General features: G+C 40.8%; 1 protein-coding gene across 5 annotated transcripts in view; it reads right to left on the bottom strand.

Annotated features, from left to right (window-relative positions):
- cep350 (centrosomal protein 350) overlaps positions 1 to 26,612 on the bottom strand; it is an 80,632-nt gene that overhangs the window by 44,859 nt on the left and 9,161 nt on the right. For all 5 annotated transcript variants that reach the window (XM_059031939.1, XM_034008695.3, XM_034008673.3 and 2 more), the window contains exons 3-16: positions 25,101 to 25,144; positions 24,287 to 24,401; positions 23,375 to 23,546; positions 19,112 to 19,349; positions 18,431 to 18,740; positions 18,213 to 18,326; positions 15,881 to 15,994; positions 12,337 to 12,477; positions 10,052 to 10,644; positions 9,710 to 9,837; positions 2,397 to 3,358; positions 1,564 to 1,714; positions 793 to 929; positions 14 to 155 (exon numbers count right to left, since the gene is read on the bottom strand). In XM_059031939.1, coding sequence (XP_058887922.1) covers positions 14 to 155; positions 793 to 929; positions 1,564 to 1,714; positions 2,397 to 3,358; positions 9,710 to 9,837; positions 10,052 to 10,644; positions 12,337 to 12,477; positions 15,881 to 15,994; positions 18,213 to 18,326; positions 18,431 to 18,740; positions 19,112 to 19,349; positions 23,375 to 23,546; positions 24,287 to 24,401; positions 25,101 to 25,144 — 3,361 coding nt within the window. The remainder of the gene's footprint in view (positions 1 to 13; positions 156 to 792; positions 930 to 1,563; positions 1,715 to 2,396; positions 3,359 to 9,709; positions 9,838 to 10,051; positions 10,645 to 12,336; positions 12,478 to 15,880; positions 15,995 to 18,212; positions 18,327 to 18,430; positions 18,741 to 19,111; positions 19,350 to 23,374; positions 23,547 to 24,286; positions 24,402 to 25,100; positions 25,145 to 26,612) is intronic.

A 26,612-nucleotide genomic window follows, 5' to 3' on the forward strand; every position in this document is an offset into this window, starting at 1 on the left:
TTGCGACCATTACCTGTCGAGGGAGTGCGCTGAGATGTCCTCCAAAGTGCTGTCAGTTTCCTGACCTGGGTCAGCCCCTCTTGGGGACGGCTTTCCTTGTGAGCCCCTCTTGCCCAATGAGGATGCAGCTCTGTTTTCTTCAGAAACCTCACTGCCTTTAAAAGACAAAAAAAAAAAAAAAATAGAGCTTACTCCATCACAAAGACCTCTTTCCACTGTTGGTAAGAGGGCCCTTAAAGGGTCAGCAAATCAGCCTGGCTGGGTGAAACCACTGGCAGGAATAATAGTTGACAGCAGTATTTGGATGAATTACTGTTTAAGATATGTTTCCATCTGCCACAAGGGTTGACTCGAAAATCATACAGCAACAGACTGAGATCAAATTGATTTTAAATGGAACTCTAGTCAGACAGCCACAGTTAGGATAGCAGGCCAGCAGAACTCTCCCACTTGCACTGATGGGGGAAGTTATTTAATGAGAGTCCAATGCAAAGGACGTAACAGGCAAGTTATAAGTCTCTGGACTGCAAAAAACCAACATGTCAGTTGTGCATGAAGGCTGTGAATATTATAGAACATTGGAGGGTGGAGACATTATTTGTAAATAGCATTTGTACAAAAAAGTGATATACAGGTGATCTTTGACTTGTGTAATGTCCGATAGCTGATAGACGGAAGACTGCAGGTGAACAAGCTGCAGTCCCAGTTTGATATTGGAACGAGATGATATGGAGTTTGAGATTGGTTTCTTGGTGCAGAAGGAAATGTAGCATTCAAGCCCCTTTGACTGACCTCTTTTGCGAGAGGAGGCAGAGGACCTGGGAGAGGACCCTGAAGAGTGGTGGGGTGTCAGTTCTGTGAGTTGAACCTCATAGGGAGACCTGAGGCTGGGCAGCTCCTCCTGTGGACTGGAGCCACTGCTGTCGTTGCTATGAAAACAAGCACACACAAAAACCTTATTAAACATTGATAGTTAAGTAGTGTTAATTGCATTTATACATTGCAAGTTACTTATTCAGGGTTAACATCATCCAGAACAGTGCTATAAGTGCTCAAAGGCACAGCAGCAGCAAGTCAATTTAATGCAGGGAGATTCCTGAAGAATCTGATTTGAATTGTATTCAATGATCAGATGCATGCATACAATTGCTGTGTTAAGAAATGGTCTAACCCTTCAACATGTTGCTCCATATTGTATTGTTCAGAAGGGTGATGCATGCAGACTTTCTGATAAACTGGCTGATGATTCAGGGGTTTTGAATGTGGGGCAGTCGGGTGGGCAGCAAACAGATCAATGCAATTCCAGACAGGAACCTGTAGCGTTTAAACTGCACCACACATTTTACAAACAAAACGGTATAGTAATGTGTGTTGCTATGGCTATGAATCAGTCAAAAGGAAATAATTGGCTTAAAACATTTGTCATTTATAAAGCAAAAAAAACACACAACAACAACAACAACATTATAGCACAGTCCACGCCAATGCCCAATAGAGATATATAAATAGGCTGAAAGGCATACAATGACCTGCACGCTGAGAGAGAGAAGCCATGTCAGTTACCTGAGCCCCAGAGGCCCCATCCTGCCTGTCAAGCTGCCACTGCTGCGAGAGGAGATGAAGTCGTCCTCATACGACACAGCCTCCACAGGACTAGTCTCCGGCAGGAGCTGGCGCAGGGCAGGGGAGCCCCTCTCGGACTTCTCCTCCAGCACTGCAACAACAAACAATCAGAATACTAGCCAACACACAGAGATGTCTTATTGTGCTGCTCCTATCCTGCCATGTAATACTATTCAAGCAGCACTGTAATTAGCAATGAAGTGGTTGCAAAGCTAAGCCATGTTTATTGTAAACTCCATAAACACACGCTCTTAAAATACAAATTTTGGGAGTTAGAAAGTTCTATAAGTATCTAATTCCACTGGCTTAATTATTTTTCTTTCACTTGGTGTTCTCGTTTCAAAACATACAGAAAATCATGATGCAAATGTGAAAAACAATACAAAGCAAGAATAGTGTTCCTCTATTTATTTCTTTGCATGAACTGAACTTCTCATTTGAGAAGCAAGGGCATTTTAGTTTGAGACTGAACAGATCATTTATAATATTTGATTTATTAAGTATTTTATTATTGCATTATATAATGTTAAAACACTAACCAAATCCACCTGTTACCATTTAATTAATTCAGTTTCGTTTTTCTTTTTAAAATGCATTGCAATCAAAATGTAGAATAAAATTGCTTCAAACTATTAGCTTTACCTTATTCTTTTACAGCTATAAAGAGATGTTGGGGTTAATATATTTTTTTACTTTAATGCATTGCTCCCCATTGGCAGCTCTGACATACACTCCACATTAACCACCAGCAGATTCCCATGAATAAAACCCACCTTTCCCATAGCTCTGGAAGTTCTTGGTGAAGATATTAATGACGCTGTGTGGACTGCCCTTGGCCAGCTCCTCCCATGGCCCTCTGCCGTCCCCAGATTGGCCAGTGAAGGGGGGGTACTTCGCCGCCTCCTTCTGAAAGTCAGCGATGGGGCGGAATGAGTTTCTCTCGGCCACGCAGAACTCCGTCTCTTTCAGTCGGTTGGCCAGTTTGAGAGGATCTTTCAGGTGGGCTGACCTTCCTTCCTCCTCCTCCCCCTCTCCCCCAGACAGACTGCCCTCACTGAGGAGAGGTCCCTCGCTGATCGACCCCCCACTGGACAGCCCCGCGGGCTCCAAGACATCCAGAGAATCCCTCAGCAGCCTCTCTTGCACTCCCTCCTGGTCAGTCAGCGAAGCTGCTCTTGGAGCCTGAGGCCTGGGCGGTCTTTTAAACTCGTACAGGTTTCCAACGCCTGGGAGTACGCCTTCGTAGGAGGTGTGGCCTGCACCGAGCATGCGCTGGATTCTGGTAGAAAGATCACTTGGATCGCTGCTCTCACGCACCGGCGGGCTCACAGGACTAGCCCAGCGGCCGTCGTCTTGCAGGATGTCTCTCTCTGAATCGCGGATACAGCCGTGGTTGATACCAGCACCGGCCAGCTTCCTGGCCTCGCTCTCGATCCTGGTGGAGAGGGAGGCGGCGGTGGCTTTGAGCGCCTCAATGCGGTTGATTTTGGTCCTGTACTGTGCAGTCGTCTTGGATAGAAGGTTTGAGGAGGAGGAGGGATACGGCTGCACCTCCGAGGAAGACTGGCTCCTGTTGGCAGCCCCCTCTCTCCTGTGACTGGACAGCACAGACTCAAACTCTTTCTGTAGAAGGGAGCGCTGCTCCAGGCTCAGTAACTGTGTGAAGAGGCTTCCTGCAGGAGGTGCTGGGGAGAGGCGGTCGGGCTGCACCCGGGGCGGGTCAGTCAACTCGGTCCTGAAGGACACACAAACAGGGGGAAACTTGAGTCATGCACTCTTACACAGAGTACACACTATCAGAGTACCTGCACTGTGCCAGAGAAGAGGCATGTAGAGACTTTCAAGTGTCAATGCAAGACAATAGTCAGTAGTGCCCCAGACAAGGTCTGAAATTAAGATTTTTTTCACCTTTAATGTTGTTCTTTAGCATGGACACACTGGCCATGTTATGTATAAATATAATTAGGGCTTCAGATTTTCGGTTTTTAAATGATAAAAACCGATAAAAACACCCAATACAAAAAAAATGAAATCAATGCATAGCCAATAAACACTGGAAGAACAAAAAAAAACAAAAAAACAATGGCAGTCCCTACCTGACTTGTATCTTGCAATGGTTCGTTCTGAATACTGTAAACCCACCCCAACTACTGGGTGACAGCAAATTCGTACAGTTTTATTGGAGGATTGTAAGATTTACTTACTATTACACCTATTTACACCCTTGTGGAACTTCAAACAGAATTGCAAAATGTAAAAAAATGCACCCCCCCAGAAGAATATGCCTGTGACCATAAGGATTTTGTTGTGGAAGACAGGAAAGGAAAGAAGGTACATGAAGTGTGCAACTACTGTCGAGTTAATACATATTGTGACAAAAAAACGCTCACATTTTGGACATTAACCGAAAACAACAATTTCATAAAGCATGTAAAAAAGCGAAAGCTCCAAAAAAAACGGATTTACATAAAACTCAAATAGCAAAAAATAAAAACAGAAGCCCTAAATATAATGTATTCATACAGGGGAAGTTTCTGTTTTTACAATTATGCGTGCTTTATGACTGCAGTGCATTAGTATAACTAGGTCAGTGTTTATGACAGAAAAATGCATTGTATAAATTGGTAGGAATGCATCATTCATTTTTCAGAGCTTTACTTTGACGCGGCGCAGTTTCTAATTTTCAGTCATTTCGGTGTCTCACGTTTACTGCTGACAATCATATTAACTCACGTTTGCTGTATAAGAAAGCCCTTGATTTTATAACTGCATGCAAAGCAATCCCTTCAGAAGCAAAACACATATCAACTAACCTTCTGCTCACATCTATATAAAAAACAACTGCTTTGTCTACTGTAGATGTATGATTCTTGACATGTGTCAATGTGGCAATGTGATCCACCCCTGTGTGCATTTCTGTGTTGTATGTTGCGTGTGTTAATGTTGGTGTATAGAGATTGGTACACGGGATATAAACGGGTCTGTGTTTCACGTGTATTTAAAAATGTAGATTTGTATTTAGGCACGAGGATGGCACAGATCACTTCACGTGCTGGTTAAAATGTAATGTGTGGTCACGGGAGTACACTTAATTAATTCACGTGCAGTTGTACCGGGATTCCAATTGAATGATTAACTAGCAATCGACTCTCGGTACAACTGCATAAAAGCAGCATGTTTTCACTCACTCGGGGTTGGGTGTTCGAGAGTGGAGAACGGGAGAGAGAGAAAGGAGAAATACAGTTAAGGAAAATAACATTTGCTACAGCGTGCTGGAAGTGCCAGCACGGTACTTGTTTAACGTTTGTCCACTTGTTGTGTGTGTTAGTGCGTTTTGTTCGTCTATTTATTTTGGCGTAAGTGCCGTGTCCTGTTTTGTGTTATGTTTAAACCTTTTATTTTGTTAATAAACGCTGAGTGCTACCATTTGCACTCAGCATTACTCATCACCACCGTCTGTCTGTGTGTTTCTTCCGGGTCTGACGTGTCACTCAGCCAGCCTTGTGACAGTCAACTATTAATAAAAGCAGCTTAATGTAAAGTTTCATAAATCTTCAATTGAATTTTCATTGACACTTCTACCAAGCATGAAGTGCAGCCTTCTGATTCTCGCTGGCAAGCACTGACCATGACTATAAAAATCTCATTTCACCTAAAGAGTGTCTTCCAGCGACCCGCCACAGGGTAAAGCAGATCCGTTTAGAGCTTCTTGTTTTTAGATTTTGCTTGCCACTCCTGACACAGTTCTTTGGAGAGAATGGTATAAAGAAAGCCATCAGGGAATCTGGTTGCCACTCACTCACTGTTTACAGTATCCATGGGGAAACAGAACTTAATGTTCGTTTACATACACAAACACATTCCACAAGGCTGTGCTATTTACAAGCCTTATCTTTAGTTAAAAACAACTTATTTTTAAAATGGCTTGACTGTACATTATGAGTTTTGCACACTAGAGGGCGCCGTTGGCTAAAAACCCTACAATTTCAAGAATTACCTGAAATACGGGTGTCAATCGCCGAGTTGGTCGAGGTGGCATAATGTGGCTATCACAGCTTTTAAATAAACTGCATTTCCCATGCTAATTTATCTGTATATAAAACATATATGAAGAAATTACATTCTCCTTTTTATTTTATGTTTTTGCTTCACGATAAACTTCGAGGTAAAAATAGCCTCTTCACAATACATTTTTAAAATCACTCAAATATGTATTTGAAATCAGGGTTGCAAATCCTGTAAATACTGACTGAGCCACGATCAAGTACATTGGAATTGCTCCATTTTTGTTATGCTTTTATTTTGTATTACTACTTTGATTGTTTTACATGTTTTACTTTTGTCATTGATTTTATAATGTTATTTCTTGCCGCCTTCTCCTGCCAGGTCCTTGTCTTGATTAGCAGAGTTCTCCCCAGGAATTCTGTACAGCCGGGCGGCAGAACATTATAGCTGGGAGCACTTTTAACAGAAAAATAAACTTGCCTTACCTTAAATATATAATACGGCAAAGAATTTGAATAATGTGTTGTCTTTCGTTGACTTTATCTGGTTGCTCTTTTTATGTTCTACATTTTCTTTTTCATTGCTGTTTTTTATTATGGTAAATGAAATAAATAGTAAAAAATTTTTAAAAACTAACTAACCTTTTCACTTCCTTTTTAGCATAAATATTGAGCTTATTGCTTCATTTAAATTGTTTTCTTTAAGTTTTCAGGGCATTTTGTTAACGCATGTCCCTTTTTTATTTTTTTTATTTTTTTTACACAGCAGTACTCACACACATTTGGTCACCATCATAACTGTTGCATGAAACCGGAATGTAATAATCCAGCACCTCTGTACTTAAGCATTTGTATATCAGCTAACGAGTGTCCAGATGATACCCCATCTGCATCCTCTATTAATGAACCCCCAATAGCTCTCACAAGCACCTGGGTACATATTTTTTACGATATCACAACAAAAGGAATACGCTTTTTTTGTTTGCATATGTACTATATATCACCTTACAGTACAATAATACCGCAAAAAATGGACTGGGCAGACACGTGGCAAATGACATTTAATAGAGAAAAGTGTAAGGTACTGCACGTAGGCAATAAAAATGTGCATTATAAATATCACATGGGAGATACTGAAATTGAAGAAGGAATCTATGAAAAAGACCTAGGAGTTTATGTTGACTCAGAAATGTCTTCATCTAGACAATGTGGGGAAGCTATAAAAAAGGCCAACAAGATGCTCGGATATATTGTGAGAAGTGTTGAATTTAAATCAAGGGAAGTAATGTTAAAACTTTACAATGCATTAGAATATTGTGTTCAGTTCTGGTCACCTCGTTACAAAAAGGATATTGCTGCTCTAGAAAGAGTGCAAAGAAGAGCAACCAGAATTATCCCGGGTTTAAAAGGCATGTCGTATGCAGACAGGCTAAAAGATTTGAATCTATTCAGTCTTGAACAAAGAAGACTACGAGGTGATCTGATTCAAGCATTCAAAATCCTAAAAGGTATAGACAATGTTGAAAAAAGAAACAAGGACCAGGGGTCACAAATGGAGATTAGAAAAGGGGCATTCAGAACAGAAAATAGGAGGCACTTTTTTACACAGAGAATTGTGAGGGTCTGGAACCAACTCCCCAGAAATGTTGTTGAAGCTGACACCGTGGGATCCTTCAAGAAGCTGCTTGATGAGATTCTGCGATCAATAAGCTACTAATAACCAAACGAGCAAGATGGGCTGAATGGCCTCCTCTCGTTTGTAAATTTTCTTATGTTCTTATGTCTGAATGATAATACCCGAAAATAATCTTATTTAAAATAAAGTAGTCGGCGCAAATATAGTATTAGGCGGTGGATTGCGCTGATCGCCAGCTTATTTTGAAAACCCTGCATTCACTGTCACTATTTTTGTTTTGAAAATAATTGGTTATTTTTTAAAAAAAATTTAGGAGTCATTTAACGTTTTTAGCCTCTCAAAATACTCTTGAGATCATCCCTGGAGCGCAGTGCTGTTTTTCGCCACACACCAGTTCCACCCCTTCTCTCTGACCCCTCCCCCTTAATTAGAATATTTCTTCTCAGTAATTGGGATCTTTCGCTGCCAAAGGTTTGCAATATAGTTATTCAGAACTGCAGCAGTAAAAAATGCTGTTTAATTCCAAAATGTTTTTGCCTTTTACATTCAAAACTTTCTCCAGTCTAAAATACATGGTTAACAACTTAATATTTGAAATGCTCACAAAAAGACACGAAAATATTCTTATGCACAGAAAATACTTTAGTATAACGAACATTTAATGCAGTTTTCAAAGTAAATTATATATTTTTTTAATTGAGCCAATTTACAGTATGAACCTGTTTATTATCTGCAAAATAAAAACCAGTCACATGCATGCACTGCTTATTTATGTATTTATTTTATTAGAAGAAGCCACTTGGGGTTACGCAGGGAAATCTGAACCCATTTTTATCAGGAAAGTTGAGGGGTTCAACATATAGTACATTAATACAGCTCCCATAGAGCCCCTGTAGTGGTAATAGAGTCCCTGGGGCCCTGTAGTGGTAATACAGTCCATGGGGCCCCATAGTGGTAACAGAGCCCCCGTAGTGGTAACAAAGCCCCCGGGGCCGGGCCAGACTACAGGGGTCGCTGATGCGTGGTGAGCCGAGAAAACCCTGGCCGACCTAACCCTCCCTCCCCCCGGGCGGCGCTCGGCCAATTGTGTGCCGTCCCCTGGGGGCTCCCGTCCTCGGTCGGCAAAGGAATAGCCTGGACTCGAACCGACGACGTCCAGACTATAGGGCGCATCCTGCACTCCACACGAGTGCTTTTACCCACAACGCGCAAGTGATCTAGTCTGCTAGAAGCGCAATCAATCCCTATTGTCAAAGGCACAGTAGCATCTGCAAGACTGACGGATCAGGTTTTTTCAGCCGGGCGGCGACAGCCAAGTCTATAGATCCAGCTGATTGCAGTTCCTGCTCATATTACTGAAAGTCAATCTGTGACCATTTATTTAATTAATAGAATTGTATAATATTATTAATGTATTCAGAGTCAGATACCCTTGCTAACATTACAATAAAAGGATAAACTGCCTTTATAAATGTATAATCTGACAGCAAACAAATTATACATGTTCATAAATATAAATCTTATGAATCAAATTGCTTCGCATTGATTACTACATGGTGATGGACAGGTTATGTTGTGACCATACATAAGCCAACAATAAACAACTTTCAATGAAACTTTCAATCCTGACTTTGTCTATGTTTTGTAGCTGCACCCTTGTTTTGGGTTTTGTTTCCTAAAAGCATGGAAGCAATGGAAGGCCACAGCAGACCCTTCTGTTATTTAAAGTTTTTTCCATTTTCTTCTGCCTCCTGGTGGCAGAAATAGTGAAGTGCTGCTGAATTAAAGTTTTTTCATAAAATTTAATTGCAGCCATCCAACACCGTCAGAACAGACGGCAAGCTTATGTAAAGCACTCAGATACCTTGATGATTTGAAGTGTGCTATATAAATAAAGATTGGTTGATCCATGGCACAGGGGTAGGAACATGAGGATCCCACTGTAGAGTGCTCTCAACATAGATTTTTCTTTACTGATAAATGCTTGCATTGTATTTAAATTAGCCATGTGCCAACACACACACAGACTAGTAGATACACTGCTATCATGCAATGCAGGACATCATTAATCCTTAACTTCAAAATACTCAATCAGAAATTAAACCAAAAAATGCAGGAGGCATTTTGCCTGGTGCCTTTATTAGTGCGTAACGCAAGTACATTCTTTTGATGAACAGCTCTTGCAATGCAATTTAAGAAAGTAAGCTTACTTGAGGACACTAGCTGAACATTTGCGCACTTGACTTTGCAGGGAGTAACCATATCTATCCACAAGCAGGCAGAAATTAATTATGTTACTAAAAACTAAAGAAAATGTGACTTAACAGTGTTTGGATCACTCAAACGGAATATTTAAAATCAAGAGATCTGAGGGTGCAACTGCTTGACAGAACATGGGCTGTTGAATGTAATGAGGTGAAAGTAAAGAGATCAGCAGGGTTGTTACCTGGTGAGAGGAGGCTGCTGCTGTGGCTCTGACAGAGATAGGTCACTGCTGGAGGAAGCGCTCAGGGGACGATTGTGTCCTTTGTTTTCTTTATCAGACTCCCCCGACGGCTGATACACAGGCCTTGGCTAAACCGGGTCGACACAACAAACCACTTATTACATTTAGAATCAATATCAAAATATTGCAATAAACAAATCATAAGATATGTAGTATTACTAACAAGCAACTTGGTAATATATTGTGACAAATCTTTCATGGAGAATTTGAATCCATGTCTTCAAGCACAAGGTTTGCCAGTTTTGTTATAGTATAGTACATAACATACAAGAATCCCTTTACCTGCTGACTCTCCACCACCGGCGGTACCTGAGGCAGCTCTTCTAGCTGCGCTTGCTCCAGCAGGAGTTTCGAATACGTCTCCTGCAAGCGTTTCTGAGCTGGCACTTCCACATGGCCACCGGAGAGCTTGGACTTGGCAAAAGCTTCCTTCTGCTTCTTGTAGAGCTCCTGCAGCCGCTTGGTCCTGCACTCTGCCTCCTCCCTCTGCGCTCTCTTCTCCTCTGTCTGCTTCTTCTTGCGTTCCTCCTGCTGCCGCATGATAAACTGCCGCACGCTGTCCGAGTCGTAGTGCCGTTTTTTTGGCCCCACGTCTCCCGTCTCCTGTTTGCGCTTGGCAGGGCTGGCGCTCCGGGAGAGACGAGAGGAGGCCCCCACCTTCCTGCCCGCTGGCCTGCTCTCGGACGCTGCTGCTCGGCTGTCCAGCTGCAGGTCGTCCAGGATCCCGCGGATGTCAGCGGGCAGGAAGTCTTTATTCACAGAGTTCTCTCCCTCAGGCTGGGGAGCTCTGTTGCTCTTAGGCTGTTCCGCGCTATGCTTTCTGAATTTCTGTGTTGCTTCGAGACGCGTGTCCGAGCCTGATCTTACCATGGGCCCTGAAATAGCAAAAAGTAAACAGTTCATTCCAGCTTACAAACTGACATTTGAGTATTTTTTGTTGATTTTTTTAAAATTGAGAGTGCCCTCAGGTTTCAATGTCCAATTATGTTCCCTCACAGGAGCAATTTCCCACACACCTCAGGAGAACTGAAGGTTCAGTGGGCATCCACCCAATATGACCAAGCCAATTTCCTCTTTCACACCCAGGAAATCGAGAGCAGATGCCAGCGAGTTACCGGCCTCTGGAAGACAAAGGCCAGCCCTGCAGGTGTTCGCCTGAGCTCACCAGGCACCTGGTCGGTAGGGTCCGCTGCAGCGCAATGAGAAACAGTCCCTTCCGAGTTTGCCTCCCTAACCCGTGGAAGCGCCAGAGCCAATCAGATGCTCCCTCCAGAATCCCCAGGGAAGACAGGCGACTTCCACAGCCAGGACGCAAAGCCACGCTCTCCAATTGCATGGCTCACCCTGCACACCACGCGGCCGTGCTTTTACTAGGTGAGCCACTCAGGGACCCCTATTTGTTTGATCTTTTGATTGCAGTTATGCTTCTTGGCACAACCGATGGGTGATACTGCAGTAAGAACTCAAGGCTCATGATAGACTTGAACTGGCTGTATTTGTTTTGGTTTACATCCCTCTTAAACTATTGCCTTGGATTTTCAAATGTCATGCTACACTTTCTTGTGTGTCTAGCCACACTTTATGCTTAAAGTAGTGAAGCTGAATGATTTTTTAAGAATATTACAATTTACAAGTGCCATTTACATTGTAGCACACCAGGGGATAGATTGTTAATTTACTGTGGCAGTGAAAAGGTAGTTTAGCATTCTAATAATTCCTTTGTGATGTCAATGATGACCCATAACTCCATGCACATCTACAGGACTGCAGAATTGCTGCGCACACACACGCTGAAGGATTTGGACAGGACCCAAAGATTTTCTTCTAGCTATAATCTTTTTGGAGCCGTTAGGAACATTCTCATGTCTGCATCAGCTGCCCCTGTTTCCCACCCCTGTCCCGTCCCGTCTTCAAAACATTCTAAAAATGTGCATTTTTCATTAACAAAGGAGTTGCCTGCAATTTACTGTCTTGATTGAACCCACACCTTGTATTTGCAAGTGAAGGGTGCTAGGCAATTACATTTTGGAATTGTAGTAAATCAACAAGGTATTGGCAAGTTATGTATTAGAAGGGGAATGTACACCACATTTAAAATCAAAACACTGTTCCTCATTACTCTACAGAAAAAAAGAAAGTTTCCTTATGTTTACCATCCTCCATTCTGCCATGGAGATGTAAGACGGTCACAGCAAATAATTGAAAATGAGTTTAGAGTTGTATTTAAATAGGATAACATAATGCACATGGACCTTTGCTTGTTATACAACTGGAGCACTGTTTGTCTCCATAGCCAGAGATGAGATTTTAGAAATGATGCCATGTATTTTTTTTTTGTTTTGTTTTTTCTTTCCCCCATGTACTTACAAACATCATGTAATCTTAATTGCAGTATACAGTATCGGATGTGTAAGTATCTCCTAACTTTTAACCGCCAGATAGAAATAAATAGCTAAACAAATTCCTGCTCAGCTTGGCTTCACATAAAAAAGGAAACACACTACATAAAACTGGTTTTGATCCAATTGTATATGGCTGTGCCGACAGGTTTGACACAAGACACACACCTGCTCTGCTGGCCCCTTCTCTCCCAGCTCTGTCTGTAGATGCTGCTCTCCTCTCTCGCACAGTCTTGGGAGCTGGTCCTAAAACCATCTTCACCAGCTTCTGTCCCTCACGCCAAGAGGCTGCATTTATAACATGGGCTCCTGAAGAAAGAGAGGCATAGAAAACTGAACAAAAACAAAAGCATCCAAAGGGCAGAACTCAGATTGAATCACAATAACTCTGTTCACTGCAGAAACTTCTAAAGTCACATGACCTCAACATGGCACTCATATTTTGTCAGTCAATTTCAAGGTCAGAAACACATTTAGCATGCAGGGTTTATACTGGAGGGGAGTCTGGAAGCCAGTTTTGCAGTTTAACGTGGTTTAGGCTCACTATGGTTATGATACCCTTCTTGTTATGCTACATCGCAAACAGCTACATTACGGTATACAATGGATAAGGCTGTTTTTGTGTTCCTATGAACAAAGTGAAGTAAAGGTCATTTTCATATGACCACCTGAGACGTGTTTTTTCTTGTCTCGGTGCTACTCAGCTTTCTCACCTCACACTTCAACTTTCCCTCCACCTCAATCTTACTGTCAATCACCATCATCACCGTCATTTTGCCTTTGCCCTTTGCATCTTTCTACTGCAAACTTGTTTCTAAAACCAAGCGATGAAACTTGCAGCCTTAACAAAGTGCACATTGTACAACAAGGGTGTTCTTTTAAAGTCTTAAAATTCCGATTGTCTTTAAAAGAAAACATTGAAATTGCTGTGCCTTTTTTCAGCTTTGTGTTGTAATAAAATATAAAACCGCCAAAGTGTAAAGCAGTCTGTGAAAGGAAGTGTGATTGTGTTATTTTTGTGGAAGTCATTTACTTATCTCCATATTTTCCCTAAAGCCTTCATTTTACAGCTTGCATGATGTACTATATGCCGTGATATTAAGGTTACCATGGTATTTTTTTGATAGGTTATCATACTGTGGACATTTTATACCAGCCCATCCCTAGTTTATACTGTATAACCCTGTAAATATGAAGTCACAAGTACCAAAGGTTTCTGAGATATGAGGCTTTCACAGTGTGGTGGAGGCAGCTTAATATATTATCTTAATATATTATATTTCCTTGTACAAACCCCATGATCAAACCTGACCGAAACAATCACAGACTATAGCAGTGTACAGAGTAGGAATCCAATATCTCAAAGTGTTAGGTCTCTTCAAAGTCACAGGTCAAAGTAAAGGTAGATTTTGCCAAAGGAAGCTGCAAGCTGCAAGCTGACATGGTTTATCAGATGTGTTGGGATGGCCGTGGATTTGGAAATTCATACAAGCTCCCCTCAGTGTTTCTTAACAAAATGTTAATAGGGATAGGGATGGGCCGGTATAAAATTTGCACAGCAAGAGAACCTTTAAAAGAATTACAAAAGTTGTACAATATGTATGTTATACTGTCACAGTATATATTATTCTATTAAGATATATCCTTTGCTCAAAACAATGTGGTGTTGCAGTTTGAAGCATTCTAACAAAAGTGCTTTGTTCAGCAGATGGTAAACACAATTATTAAATGATCGAGCATACTGCAATAAACTTAAAACAGAAAATGGGTCGAATAATCTGAGACCTTGACCAAAGGTTTCCAACAATCCTTGTACACACTCCATTTTACCTGTGTGAGAATGACCCCCACGACCTACATCGTTCGTAAGAGACAGTGAGCCTCATTACAATGTACTTAACCTTGCTTCACGTGGCTGTACATGTTAGTATTTGAAAGCCTTCACTGGTACACCTTCAAATACACTCCAACTGTTCTCACTGTAAACCTAATTCTATAGAAAGTCAGCAGCATAAGTCTGAAAGAGCCAACTAAGCAGAACCAGATACTAGACCTCTTTTAATGTGTAGGGTTATTTTTAGCAGGCAGTGCTGAGCAATCCCTTACTACAGTGACTGCAAAGAGAGGGAGAGGGGGAGGGGATGAACTCCAAAGTCTGTGGATATGCAGCCCTTGCGGTAGCCAGTAATACCTCTTTTCCAGTGTACACCCGAGCCGCGCCGGGGCCGTACCGAGCCCTCACGGTGCGGTTAAGGAGAGCCTGGGTTGTCACACGCAAAGACAGTTGTTATTAACTCAGTTTGCCGAAAGATGCGCAAACAAATTGTGTTCAAAAATGAATAGACCAACGGTACAGCTGTATCTTGTATCACTATATTTAGGAAATTGTATTGATTATAAAATGGCTCAATAAAGTTAAATTAGTTCTGTTGCAGGGAAAAAAGTTTTTGAAAATGATTTGCCAAAGATATCCCATTTAAGGAGAGTTGTTTTTTGTTTAGGTGCTTAACAAAAAAAGCTGCGTGAGTGCAACGAGAGCTGTAGTTGTATGTATGGTACAGCTGTATTTTGATTTACTATATTTTTGTAAATAAGTTTAGAATTGTTTTATTTTTTTGCATTTTTTTATATATATTAATATAATAAAGGTCAATAATGAGAAATTTGGTAGAATTTTTTGTTTGAGTGTGTGAGTTAGTGTACCGTACCCGTGATTTATGTCTATTTGCTTCAAATCGTCAGAAATTTGGCCATAAACGTTCTCATTTCTGACGCACTACTCCAGATCTTCCTGAACACTTCTATCTGCCCACAGAGAAACTACAGCCTTCACTTCCTCAGCGTCCCAAGGCTGTACTTTTCTCTCATCACACTCGCTGCCTGGTTTGTTGTTTCTTTCTGGAATGTACTGATTGATGCAACATAATAACGAAAATCCTTAACCTAGCACTGGCCCGGCTTGGCTCGGAGCCAGATTCAGATGTCTTGTGAGACCAGAGTTTCACGGTTTGGTTCTTGCTTGACTAATAGCCAGTGGAGCAGCACCAGTACCCGTACCGTACCCTCACGGGTCGGGTGTGCCAGTGGAGAAGGGGTATAAGACAGTCAGCAAGAAGGAAGAATGGTCCTGCTCATGACTGCTAGGACTGGCATGCAGATAAATACAGGGCAGCCTCCATGTGACACACAGTGGGACAGCTGTACACAGCACGCCTTTAGCTTCTAAAAGTCTTTGAGATTGTGTGCTGGAGACTAAATATTTCAGATACTCGTCTATAGAAAAACCCAGACATATCTGTGATGTGAAAAACAAAACATCACTATGGTGCTACTACAAGGTTGAATTCTAAATTTCCAATGAGAAACTGGGCTGGGTTGGAAACAGCACTGTCAAATTGTGTATATAGAACTTGCGTCTGGTTATAGAAAGGCTTGTATTTCTGTGTGGGATCCCTGTGTTTTTCTGTTCAGATGTTGCAGTGAGAGGTTGAATATTCCTTTCTGCTTGTGGCATTTATAATGTTAATGAGAAATCAAATTCGAAAAGGACCTGAAAGAGATACCAGGTCCTCAGACCAGATTTCTTGGAATCAGGCAACTGGCTCAACCAGGATCCCAAACTCCAGTTAGATTTCCAAATTTGTTTTAAAAGGCTGTACTCGCACTGACCGTGAACAGAATGGCTATGTACTGAATGAGTTTAGTAACTAACCTGGTTTGGTGTCAGGACTTGGTGAGCGGGCTGCTTTGTGCACTTTCCTCACAGGTTTAGCAGCCTTCATGCCTTTGCCTTTTTCAGCTGGTTTATCCTTGGCTTTCGTGCTTTCTGAGAAAGAAACATCAACAAATCATTAAATACAATTTACACATGGCTTGAACTAAAAGTTAACTGGTGACAAAGGACGTATGGCGCTAAAAAAACCAAGTCAGTCAGTGGCATACATCCCTAAATACAAAATCAGAGCAGACAATGTCATTTAAAAATGTGTGACTTGCAGACAGAGCTCAAAAGCCTCCGTATATATGCAGATTATGAAACTATAAATTGTGACAAATAGACATGTAAATTGAATAAGTTGGACAAGCAATTTATAAGGCTTTAAGGTTATAGTAGTAATGGCCAAGAATAAAACAGTATACTGCAGCGAGGTGGCACAATGTCTATGGAGGGCACTCTCAGTAACCCCCATATTAAATCCCATGCATACATAACGGGTCCTATTTAGCAATGTTCACAAACCCCTAAGGCAATCGCAAAACACTTTTGTGGACAGTTCATGCACCAGAATCAGGCGCAAGTGTGATTTAGCAACTGTGTTTTAGTGCTCAACCGGCAAGTCAGCGTTAGTGCTGGACATAGACTGAACTTTAGGGGAGTGTCCTCATTTACATACAAATGTAGCAATTTAGCAAACCATCAACAGTGTTAGCATGTGCATTTCAATTTTCATGTGAAAACCAGGTTTAAACTGTGAGCAAATTACATGGTCAACTACAAATACTGCTAAAACTACCAGGGAAGCAGTTAGAGAGAGAGAAAAATAAAAGAAATACGGAGTGCGCACTGGATCCAGCAAGCTCAGCCAGAAACACAAAAAAGATTGAAAAGGATCAGGGTGGATTATTATTCATTATTCAATTTCTTCTTATTATTCAAATTATTTGTCGTCTTATATATTTAAGGTAAGGCAATTTTATTTTTCCGTTAAAAGTCCTTCCGGCTATAACGCTCTGACATCCAGTATACTGAATTCCTGGAAATGCTTCCAATGTCGATTAGCAATGAACTACAGTCTGACAGTCAAGGTGAGGATAGTTTAAAACATTATTTATTTGGGTGAATAAAAAGCTTACTACCTTATGAGATCTCTTAAATGAAGAAATAAAATGAAGTACTAGGCCTAACAGCTATACCTTCACACTGAGTGCAATTCAAGAGGTCTTAAGAAGGAATGTACATAAACTCACACTTTGGGCGATTTCTGTTTTGCATTTTGAAATATGCTACTTTAAGAAAGTCTTCATGTGGTGTGTTTTATGCAGGGAGATCTGTAGTTTTTTCATAAGTTGTACAAGTTTAACACATTTGTTTCTTTTTTTAACTGAACACTGAAGGAAAGGTACCAGAAGCAACTGCATTTACCACTTGCTCTGTCAAAAAATTAATGACACTGACCTTACTTTAAAAGAATAATAATTGTATATCGTCAAGGAGTGATAAAACATTTAACAGAACAGAAGATATCCAAAACACAAACAAATGACAAACAAACCAACCTTGAAAGAGGAGCATTAACAAGGCTTCTGTTTAAGAACAGTCAGTCTAACTGAATGGGAATGCTAGCTATGGAAAGTCTTGGCATCACAGTACTGCAAGAGGGAGAAGTGGGTGTCACATTCCCAAAAGTGTTGTGGGAATTGCAATCATTCCTCCCTTTCCCTGCAGTCCAGTGCAATAAGCCTCCACCCAGCCCTCTGCAAGCTACTAAATCCAGTGATGCTGTAGTTAAAGTGAAATACCTCGAGCCATACACTATGTACTGGATTCCAGCCAGTCCTGTAAACACACAGTGACACAGGATGCAAGAGAGGCAGCCAAGCTAATCAATTTTAGATTTTTTTAAAAACTAAATTTCCAGTGGGTAACAACTTGGGTCTTAAAGTCATGTTGCGTTTCTATGTTCACAAGCGGGTTTTAAGATGATCTTTTATTATGTACGAAAATATATTCATATTTATATAGAAACACTATTCTTAAATGTAATAGAGATAACAATGTACAGCCTAGATCAAGTATAGATAGTATTGTACAGTTTTAAGAATGATAAAACAGCATAGCACTAAAAATCCAAGGCCAGTGATAATCTAATTCCAACCCCACAGCAGATCATTTCTCTTGTGTTTAACACTTCTGTCACAAGTCCATATCATTTAACTTGGAAAGTGGCCCTCAGATATTCTCTCTATTTAAAAAAGTATCCCCGATATGATAAAGGAACATGTGAAAGCCACTCTTCAGAGCGAGCAATGGATCTGATTCTCACCTGCTAGCTGGAGAGAGAGATCCCTGTAGATCTCCCTGCTGAGATTGTGGAACTCCTGCTCACGCCAGACCTTCCCATCGGGGGTGCGCATCTTGGTTTCTGTGGGATTGAAACCTTGGAGAGAAAAAGCGAGATTAAAAAAGGGAAAGATGAAACACAAATTATTTGAAAATAAGTCATTTATAATGGAGTTGGATCCCCAGCAGTGCAGCACATACCTTTATATGTGGGTGCAGGAGGGGCTGCTGCCACCTTGCGCACTTTGGCAGTGGGAGGCGCAGTCTCAGTGCCGATGCCCACAGGCTGCTCCAGGTATCCCGCAAGCCGCTCCCTCTCTGCGGACTCCTCGGACTGCTCCCTCTGCTTGCGGATGCGCTCCTTCAGTTTTTCCAGCTTGTCGTCATGCTGCCTCCTCCGCAGGATCTCCAGCCTATGGGACGTGGAGCCCGGGCTGGAGGACTGCGACTGGGTTTCCATTGGTGGTTGACTGGGATCCTGCAGCTCTCCGTACCCATTACAGCGTGGTACCTGCAGGAGAGAGACACATCTCACTTATTCTATAAGCTTTTAGTTGGAGTTGCAGTAGTTCAGTAGTAGTTGCAGTAATGTTCAGCTAGTGCACAACTTGACAGAACAGCAGCAACATAAGAGTGAGAGATCCCTGAAGATTGTCCTGCAATACACAACAATAAGTGCTTTGTTTCTGAGATGTCAAGATATATAGAAAACTGATCAAAACAGCATCTCAGGTTAGATCCTTTGTCCAGTTAAAGGTGAGTTTCAATCATATGCAAAGTGGTCAAACAAAAAACATGCCATTTTATTAATTACAGGAAAAAAAATATTTCAGCAGCATTCTTATTACCAGAATCGTCATCTTAATGACACGTGTGACATACCTGCGAGGTGTGCAAAGCATCGAGTGCTGGTCTGTCATTGAGGTACCGCACCACAGTGTCCTCTATGCCAGAGGAGTGCGTGCTGGCCATGTCTCTGCTCTGAGAGTCCCGCGTGTCTCGCTCGTAGATCATGCGGCTCAGCCGATCGGCTCTCCTCAACGGCTCGCTGGAGGGCAGGTCAGAGGTCAGCGATGCAGCGTCCAGCTGGGAGCAGGTCAAGTAAGGAGGCGTTGGGTCCCTACAGACATCAAAGGGGTGGGGAACACATTGGATCTCGCAGGAACTAAAAGACAACTGTCAAGATTATATACTATATTTGCATAGCCTGCAAAGAGGCCGAATATGAGAGGATCCAAATAATACCGTGATCTAAATCATTAAAATAGGACCTCCCTAGTTTCTTTTTTTTGTTTAGTTTTTTTATAAAGCAGGACAAGATTGTCATATTCATCTTGACTGTCATCATCACACACTAGTGTTCCGCAATATACCGGTAATATCATGGAGACTGTACTACCAGGATTTGACATGTGCTTTAAAAATGTCGGTGCTTACAGTCAAGCCAAGTATTGCTTGTGAAAACATACTTTTTTGGAAGTATAGTAGTATATAAGTTTGAGCTCATTCAAAAATGTGCCCTGACTCGTATCAACAATCTATAGGCAAACACTACATAAATTGAGGACTTCAGATCAAACACAATATGAAACTCAGTATTTGAAATGCAAGACAGCTTTGTGGTAAATGAACCCTTCAAGGGGTACAAATGCATTCCACATCCATGAACACAGTGACGACTTATTTAAAGCAACAAAATGACAACAATGGTTTATATTAGGCTATTTAAACAATTACTTATTGAAAACGTTGGTTTGAAGTGCTAAGCATTTTTTTATTTGTATTTATTTTTTACCAAAACCATGCCATCAACAGTAAGGGGCTTTAAAAAGTATAAGTTAGAAATATAAATTACACAAATAAATATTATTTTGTACATAAACTCAACATGTACAAAATCTAGTAAATAACCAAACAATGTAATGCCTGTTTTACAATATGATGTTGCACAACACAAAGCAGCTTCATAGCAGTAGGCAACGGTAGGCATTGCCTATCAAATTATTTTACTTGCCTACCAAATTCACCGGGTGTTAAAGATTTATAAATGGAGCGCAGGCATTTAAACACATTGGGAGCGCATCTGTGCTCATGCGCATGTAGAGAATATCATCTCTTTAAATGCATTCCAACGAAAGCCTTGTCCCAAGCAAAATTTTGCAAAAATTGTGGTAGCCTGCTACATTACTTGGAGAAACAGTATTAAAATGAATAAATATGTTAAATTAGTCATTTGCCCAACAGTTGTTAAATCTTTGTAAAATAAACTTCTGGATGTAGAGAGATGTGTTCTTTATTATATTTGGAGGCTGACCTTTATTATTGGTTTCTGTATAATTTACAGGTATGTTTATCTCCCTTGTAATTATTTCAGTTGAAATACTACAGTATTACGTTAGTACTGTAGTAATGTACATTTAAATCAAGTAGACCAGTGGTCTACTTGTAATTATAATAACTTATTCGGCAAAGTTATTATAATTATATATTATAATATATTATAATACTAATTATTTCCCATCTTGGCATAATTGTGTACCATTTAAAATGCTTACAACATCAAAAACATTAACCACTAGAAAAAACTATAATAACTAACAATGATAAACTTTTTATTTAAAGCCAACAATTATCCAAAGGGACTAACTTTCCGTGACTTGGCACTTTCTGTAGACTGTTTTGTGTTTTCTTTTGTTTTTCTTTTGCAAGAATCTGTCCAAACGACACACAGGATAATCTGGATGTACAGTCGCTATTACTGTTACTAAAATGCAGCAGCGCCCAAATAAAACAAAAACCGTCAAAGCATGAGTAGTGTGATTATTATGATGTGTTTACTGGAGCATTTATACTTCTAAAAAGATTGCGTTTCACTGATTAGTATTCAATTATACGATAAGTTCAGGAGCAGCACAGAGCACTCCATAGGCAGAATCGCCAGATGCCTGCTTCACACACCCTCATATCAGAGTGGAAATCCTCTCAATCAAAATCACACATGCGTACAGGTGGTTGATCATTTGAAACTGTAGTCAGACCGTAACCCTTGAGCTTCTAAACAAAAATGAAATATTTATGCTGAGTGGTTTACGATAATATACAATAATGTTAAAAAAAATAATTCAAGATCAATATTTTCTTTTGTGCATTTCTGAGTCATCCTGCGTACCTATGACCCTCAGAAGTACCCCAGGTTCAAAACCTCTGAAGTAGACCATAGTGTGTATTTTGTGTAACACTGGTCTGTAAAGGGTTTAATAAGATGCATTTGAACTATTTTGATTTCATCAGAATGTTATTTATTTCTGTAAATTAATTCATTTGAACTTTTGTATGTACTGCATAGTGATAAGTGGCTTGGAAACCCTAAACATTATTAAATTGGGTTCCACCTGATTTTGGACATTTTTTGTGTTTATTTTATGAAACACGGGCATTCTCAAAATGTTATACAAAATAAAATAAAATTCAACAGTGTACTGAGGAAGTAAGCAAAACAAATTGTCAGACGCAGTTCACCTAGCTGCAAAATGTGCAGTTTACTTTCTCAGTTAACCTTATGTGCCAATTATCAAGTGCCTTGTGCCAAATACTGTACATTTATGAACAGAGATTTGTTCACAACTTAACTTAAACGATAAAAATCTGATGGAGACTGCACTGAATATTTTCTCTTTAATTAAAATTGTTTCGTTACAACCTTTGTGTTACAGGACAATAAACAGGAGCAGTTCTTGCTGTTCCCTTTGCTTACTACGTGCATGGCTTTCCTTTCTAGGAGACTTTGGTATCAGTATCGTGATTCAAATTCAGTATCCCCCAGCACTACACAACACTACTTCGGTTGAGTACTTCAAGTCAAAAACACACGGCTGGTTTACTCTTTACTTCACTGAACCCTCTGGAGAAGACAAGCCCGTACTTCTCCTTAAAGAATTGCAGTGAAGAGCTGTCTTTGCAATCTGCTTCCACTTAGCACTAGCAACAATGTAAATACAACTACAGTAATCTGTTGTGTATCCGCCCATCACATATCCAAATCTAACCGTTTATCCGCCATGATCAAGCTCTTCAGCAACATCACCCACGTGTTTTGTTTTTTTTCTTGTAAACCCTGTGCATTTTGCTACTGTGTAAATTACCCAACACTAATAGAAGCGTATACAGCATTCTGGCAGGACAGCAGCCCTGCACATGAAGACGTTTTTTTGTGTAAATGTATGTTGTAAATAGTGTGTATATATTGTAATTAATTAATGAAGTAACCGACACTTCTGGGAGAGCCTGTCTGTTGTGTGTGATTACCAGGTATGGAATCTAATCAGCAAGTAGGTGTGTTCCAGCAGGGCGTCAGGTATAATAAGTTTCCATTTATTCACCTCAGGGCTGCTGCAAAAACAAAGTCAACTGAGCTAAAGAAGAGACAGAGAGATACCGAAGACTGAGTAAGCAAGTCGAAACCGCCGACAGGCCGGACGAGTACCCGGAGTTCATTGAACAGAGAAGAATAGTTCAGAGATTGTAGATCCCACCAAAGTTTTCGTACACTGTGTTGTATGTAATCCGTGCGCTACTGTTGCTCGTAGTGTCATGTGAGCTGTTCAGTGTGTTGCTATCAACTTCAACCTCCATCTCGATCTCCTGCCTCTCACTCAGCAGCGAATGCATGCACCAGTACGGCACATGGCTATCCTGTCACAAGCATTAATACCCTAGCTCTTTCTTAACAAGGGATTTCGAGGAGCTCCCTAATAAAAGCTGAATCTCAAAACAATAATTGTGAGAATATAGTAATTGTTACAGCTGTGTATAATATTTAAAACAGAATTCATTTATCCACCCTTACTCTGGTCCCACAGATACAGTCAGATACATGATGGACTACTGTACTTGTCTTTTCCATATTCACATATATGTTGTGTACAGTAGGATCATCCACATTAATGTTATCATAAAGTAAACACGTGACAGCACCATTATGTAGGGCTTCACAGGATGGCTTTTTTGATTGAAAACATATTGGGGAATTGTTGTAAAAACTTTAAACTTTAAAAGTTCCAACTTCTAGGAAAATATCCAGAAATGTAGCTTCCCTAAAGAAAGCTCTGTGAAGAGGTGTAAAACAGTATGAAATTGGCTGCTGACCTGTACGATGCCAGGGGCTCCCTAAACTCCACTCGACTGCTCCTCTTCACATTGCTCTCCAGCGTGGTGGCTCTCAGGGGGCTGCGTGACGGCTTCTCTCTGCGCGCTCGGCTGCGGCCCGAAGGCTTGGGGGCTGAGGCAGAGGTGCAGGACTCTTCCAGGTACCGTCCATCTGCCAGAGGAAAGCAAGCAGCAGGTGAACAATAGAGAGACTCACTCACTGCAGCACAAGTCAGGCAAGGAAATGAGACTCCCATTGTAGAGCCACATTTTACCAAGCTGCTTTCACAGACTCCGATTAGCCCTAATAATGGAGTACCTTAATCAACACAAGGCATGGCAAGATTAGTACTGTGGAACTAGCAGACTGTGATCTTAATGCATGTCTATAGCCTGCTTTAAGCTCATAGTAAAACCTGGAGTCTAATTTTTCATCTTCAATCGGCTGTCCCCAAACAAAAGTGAAGGAAAAAAAAAGCAGCATTAATCCCCCATATGAAATACAGCAGCCAACACAAAGAACCCTTTCTGTTTGACATGAGCACACAAAAACAGTCAACCTGGGTGGTCAAAACTGTGGTGCAGAAACAAAACTAAAAGCTAAAAAGAAGAAAGAAAACAGATTTTTTATGAACGCATACAGTACTTTATCACAACAAGCAATGTTGATGCTAAACTGAGCATTTTTACTATGACACGACCGATAAGAACAGCTAAAGATTCAGTATTAAGACCTTTTCTGTCAAAGGCAGCCAGTGCACTGATAAGGACGGTGGAACTACTTGCTACCAATACGAGTACTGCAGGTGCATGTAGAGGCTACGTTGACAGCTGCAGTATCTCTGGTCCCGAGGCAGGCTTTGGTCAGTGTCTGTGGGTTCCAGCTCCTCTCCTGGGTATTTCTCAGCTCACCTTTCCTGCTGATCTTCCTGGTGGCCCCTCCACTGCTCTTCTTGGTGTCCATCACCGAATCCAACACAGCCGTGGTGCTGGGGGCGGCTTCCAGGCGATTCTCAATGTGACGCAACTGAAAGTAACACATGGCTATGTCAGTGCAAACCTGTACTGCACCAACTGCAGGGAACTGTACTGGACTGTTACACTTTGGTGTTGAGTTGATCAATCTTGAGCCCGCTGGCATAAAACACAGTTGGATTTTTATTTAAGCATTTTACAGTCCTTGGTAAATCACAAACCATAGTTGTTATCCCAAGATTATCCCTAAAAATAAGTTGTTTCATACAATCCGATGCATTCCTGAAATATTGTTCTGAAATAATAATCCTGTTGTGGCTTATCCTGGCGTTTGTCGGTTGATTAAATCACTTTCTGATTGTGTCAAATGAATAAAGGTGGCCAATATCTGAGTTTAGTTGCAATAAACTTAAGCATATATAAGCTTAAACTTGACGCCCCTAATACATTATCCCCCATCACTGCTGCACATACAAGAGCACTAAATCAAAATATACAGGCCTATACATCACCAGACCCTTGTGCTAAAAAACGGCATCCCCATATAATGAAGTGCTTATATAAAATAAAATGCGATCAAAATCGGGGCACAATTAGCATGGAGTTTAGATGACCTAGAGAGTAGTCACATACTTAAAAAGGATAACTATGATAAAATATATCACCACAACTTACATCCACAGTGTATGAATCTAAATATTATCTTGTAATGCAATACAATAACGTTTGGACTGCAGATTGAAATACTTACAGTAGCTTTGGTCTGATTCAGGCTATCCCATGCTGTTGACAGCTCTACAGGATGAGAGAAAAGAGGAACACGTTCACGTGATGAGGAACACACTTTATTAAAAGAGATGTTGATCCCTTCCTGCAGTTTACTTTGTTAAAGACAAACCAGCAATGTATTCAAAGTGAAGGAGGACAGTACTGTGTTTCTGGCACATCACTCGCTAACATACATCCCTTGTAAAAATGTAATATAAGTGTGACAGACACAATTGGTTAAGTGCATTACAATAAAATAAGCACCCAAAAAATGGTCTGATATGAGACACTGTTTTTATGAATGTGCAGTTACTGGCAATCAGGGGTGTGGAATTTTTAAAATAAACTTTTTCCAAGGGCCAAAATGCTAGAACACCGGTTCGAGTCCAGGCTATTCCTTTGCCGACCAAGGATGGGAGCTCCCAGGGGGCGGCGCACAATTGGCCGAGCGAGGTCTGGCCGGGCGCCTGCGGGCCTGTAAGCTGCCCAGGGCTGCGTTGTCCTTCGACGCTGTGGCTCTGGGTGGCTGCATGGCGAGTCTGCAGTGTGTAAAAAAGCGGGACAGCGTGTGTTCGTCTTCACCCCTCCCAAGTCAGGACAGGGGTGGTAGCGGTGAGCTGAGCTTGAAAAAAAAAATGTAAAAAATTGGACACTACTAAATTGGGGAGAAAACAAAAAACTAAATTGGTTATTTCCCAACTATTTATTTAATATGTGATCTGTTATTTTACAGCACATTTACATTGCGCAGAAAAAAATCATGCAGCTGCCTTAGTTTCAGGAATAACGGCAAGTTATGTTGACGTACCACTCTAAATAAACCATGCAACCTTATAAAGACACATGGGAATACGAACCAGTCGCATTACTGTAATTTTTATAAGGCACGGTATAAAATACTTTGCTGGAGAGGAGGATACATCTTGTGTGAACTGGAACCCCCCTGAGTTATATTGTTATATTTTATCAGATAAAATGTCAGAATACCGTGCCCTATAAAACAGAAAGCAACATATTTTTCTTCACAAGGCTTCCGAATGATAGATAGGCCATCCGTTCAATAAAAATGACTAATTTCTTTCTGTATATTGAGGTCAGCAAATGGGACCTGTCTTTCTACAACAGGTTAAACTCTACGCTACCTTTTTCTACACCTCTGCCTATAAAAAAAAAAGAAAGCAAGATAATGTAGTAAAATGACAATGCATAAGCATGTAACTTATTTAAAAAGTGTCTTCACGAAACACGTTGTGTTTTTACTTTGTTCTGGTTGATAAAATGTTTAAGCAAATAAAATGTAGTAAGATTTTGCTGCACAACATCAGTGGTCATGTCAAGAATATGGAAGTTTTTTTTGAGTGTGCGACCAGTCCCGACTGCACAAATAGAAACAATTAAACAAGGTATGCCGGGATGGTTAATTCACCATTACTAAGAACTGGTTCATGACTTTGTGGAGACAGTCTTTAGTGTACAAAATGCCTTATATTGGCCA

The sequence above is a fragment of the Acipenser ruthenus genome, chromosome 10 (genome assembly GCF_902713425.1).
Source record: "Acipenser ruthenus chromosome 10, fAciRut3.2 maternal haplotype, whole genome shotgun sequence".
In the NCBI taxonomy this organism is placed as follows: Eukaryota; Metazoa; Chordata; class Actinopteri; order Acipenseriformes; family Acipenseridae; genus Acipenser; species Acipenser ruthenus.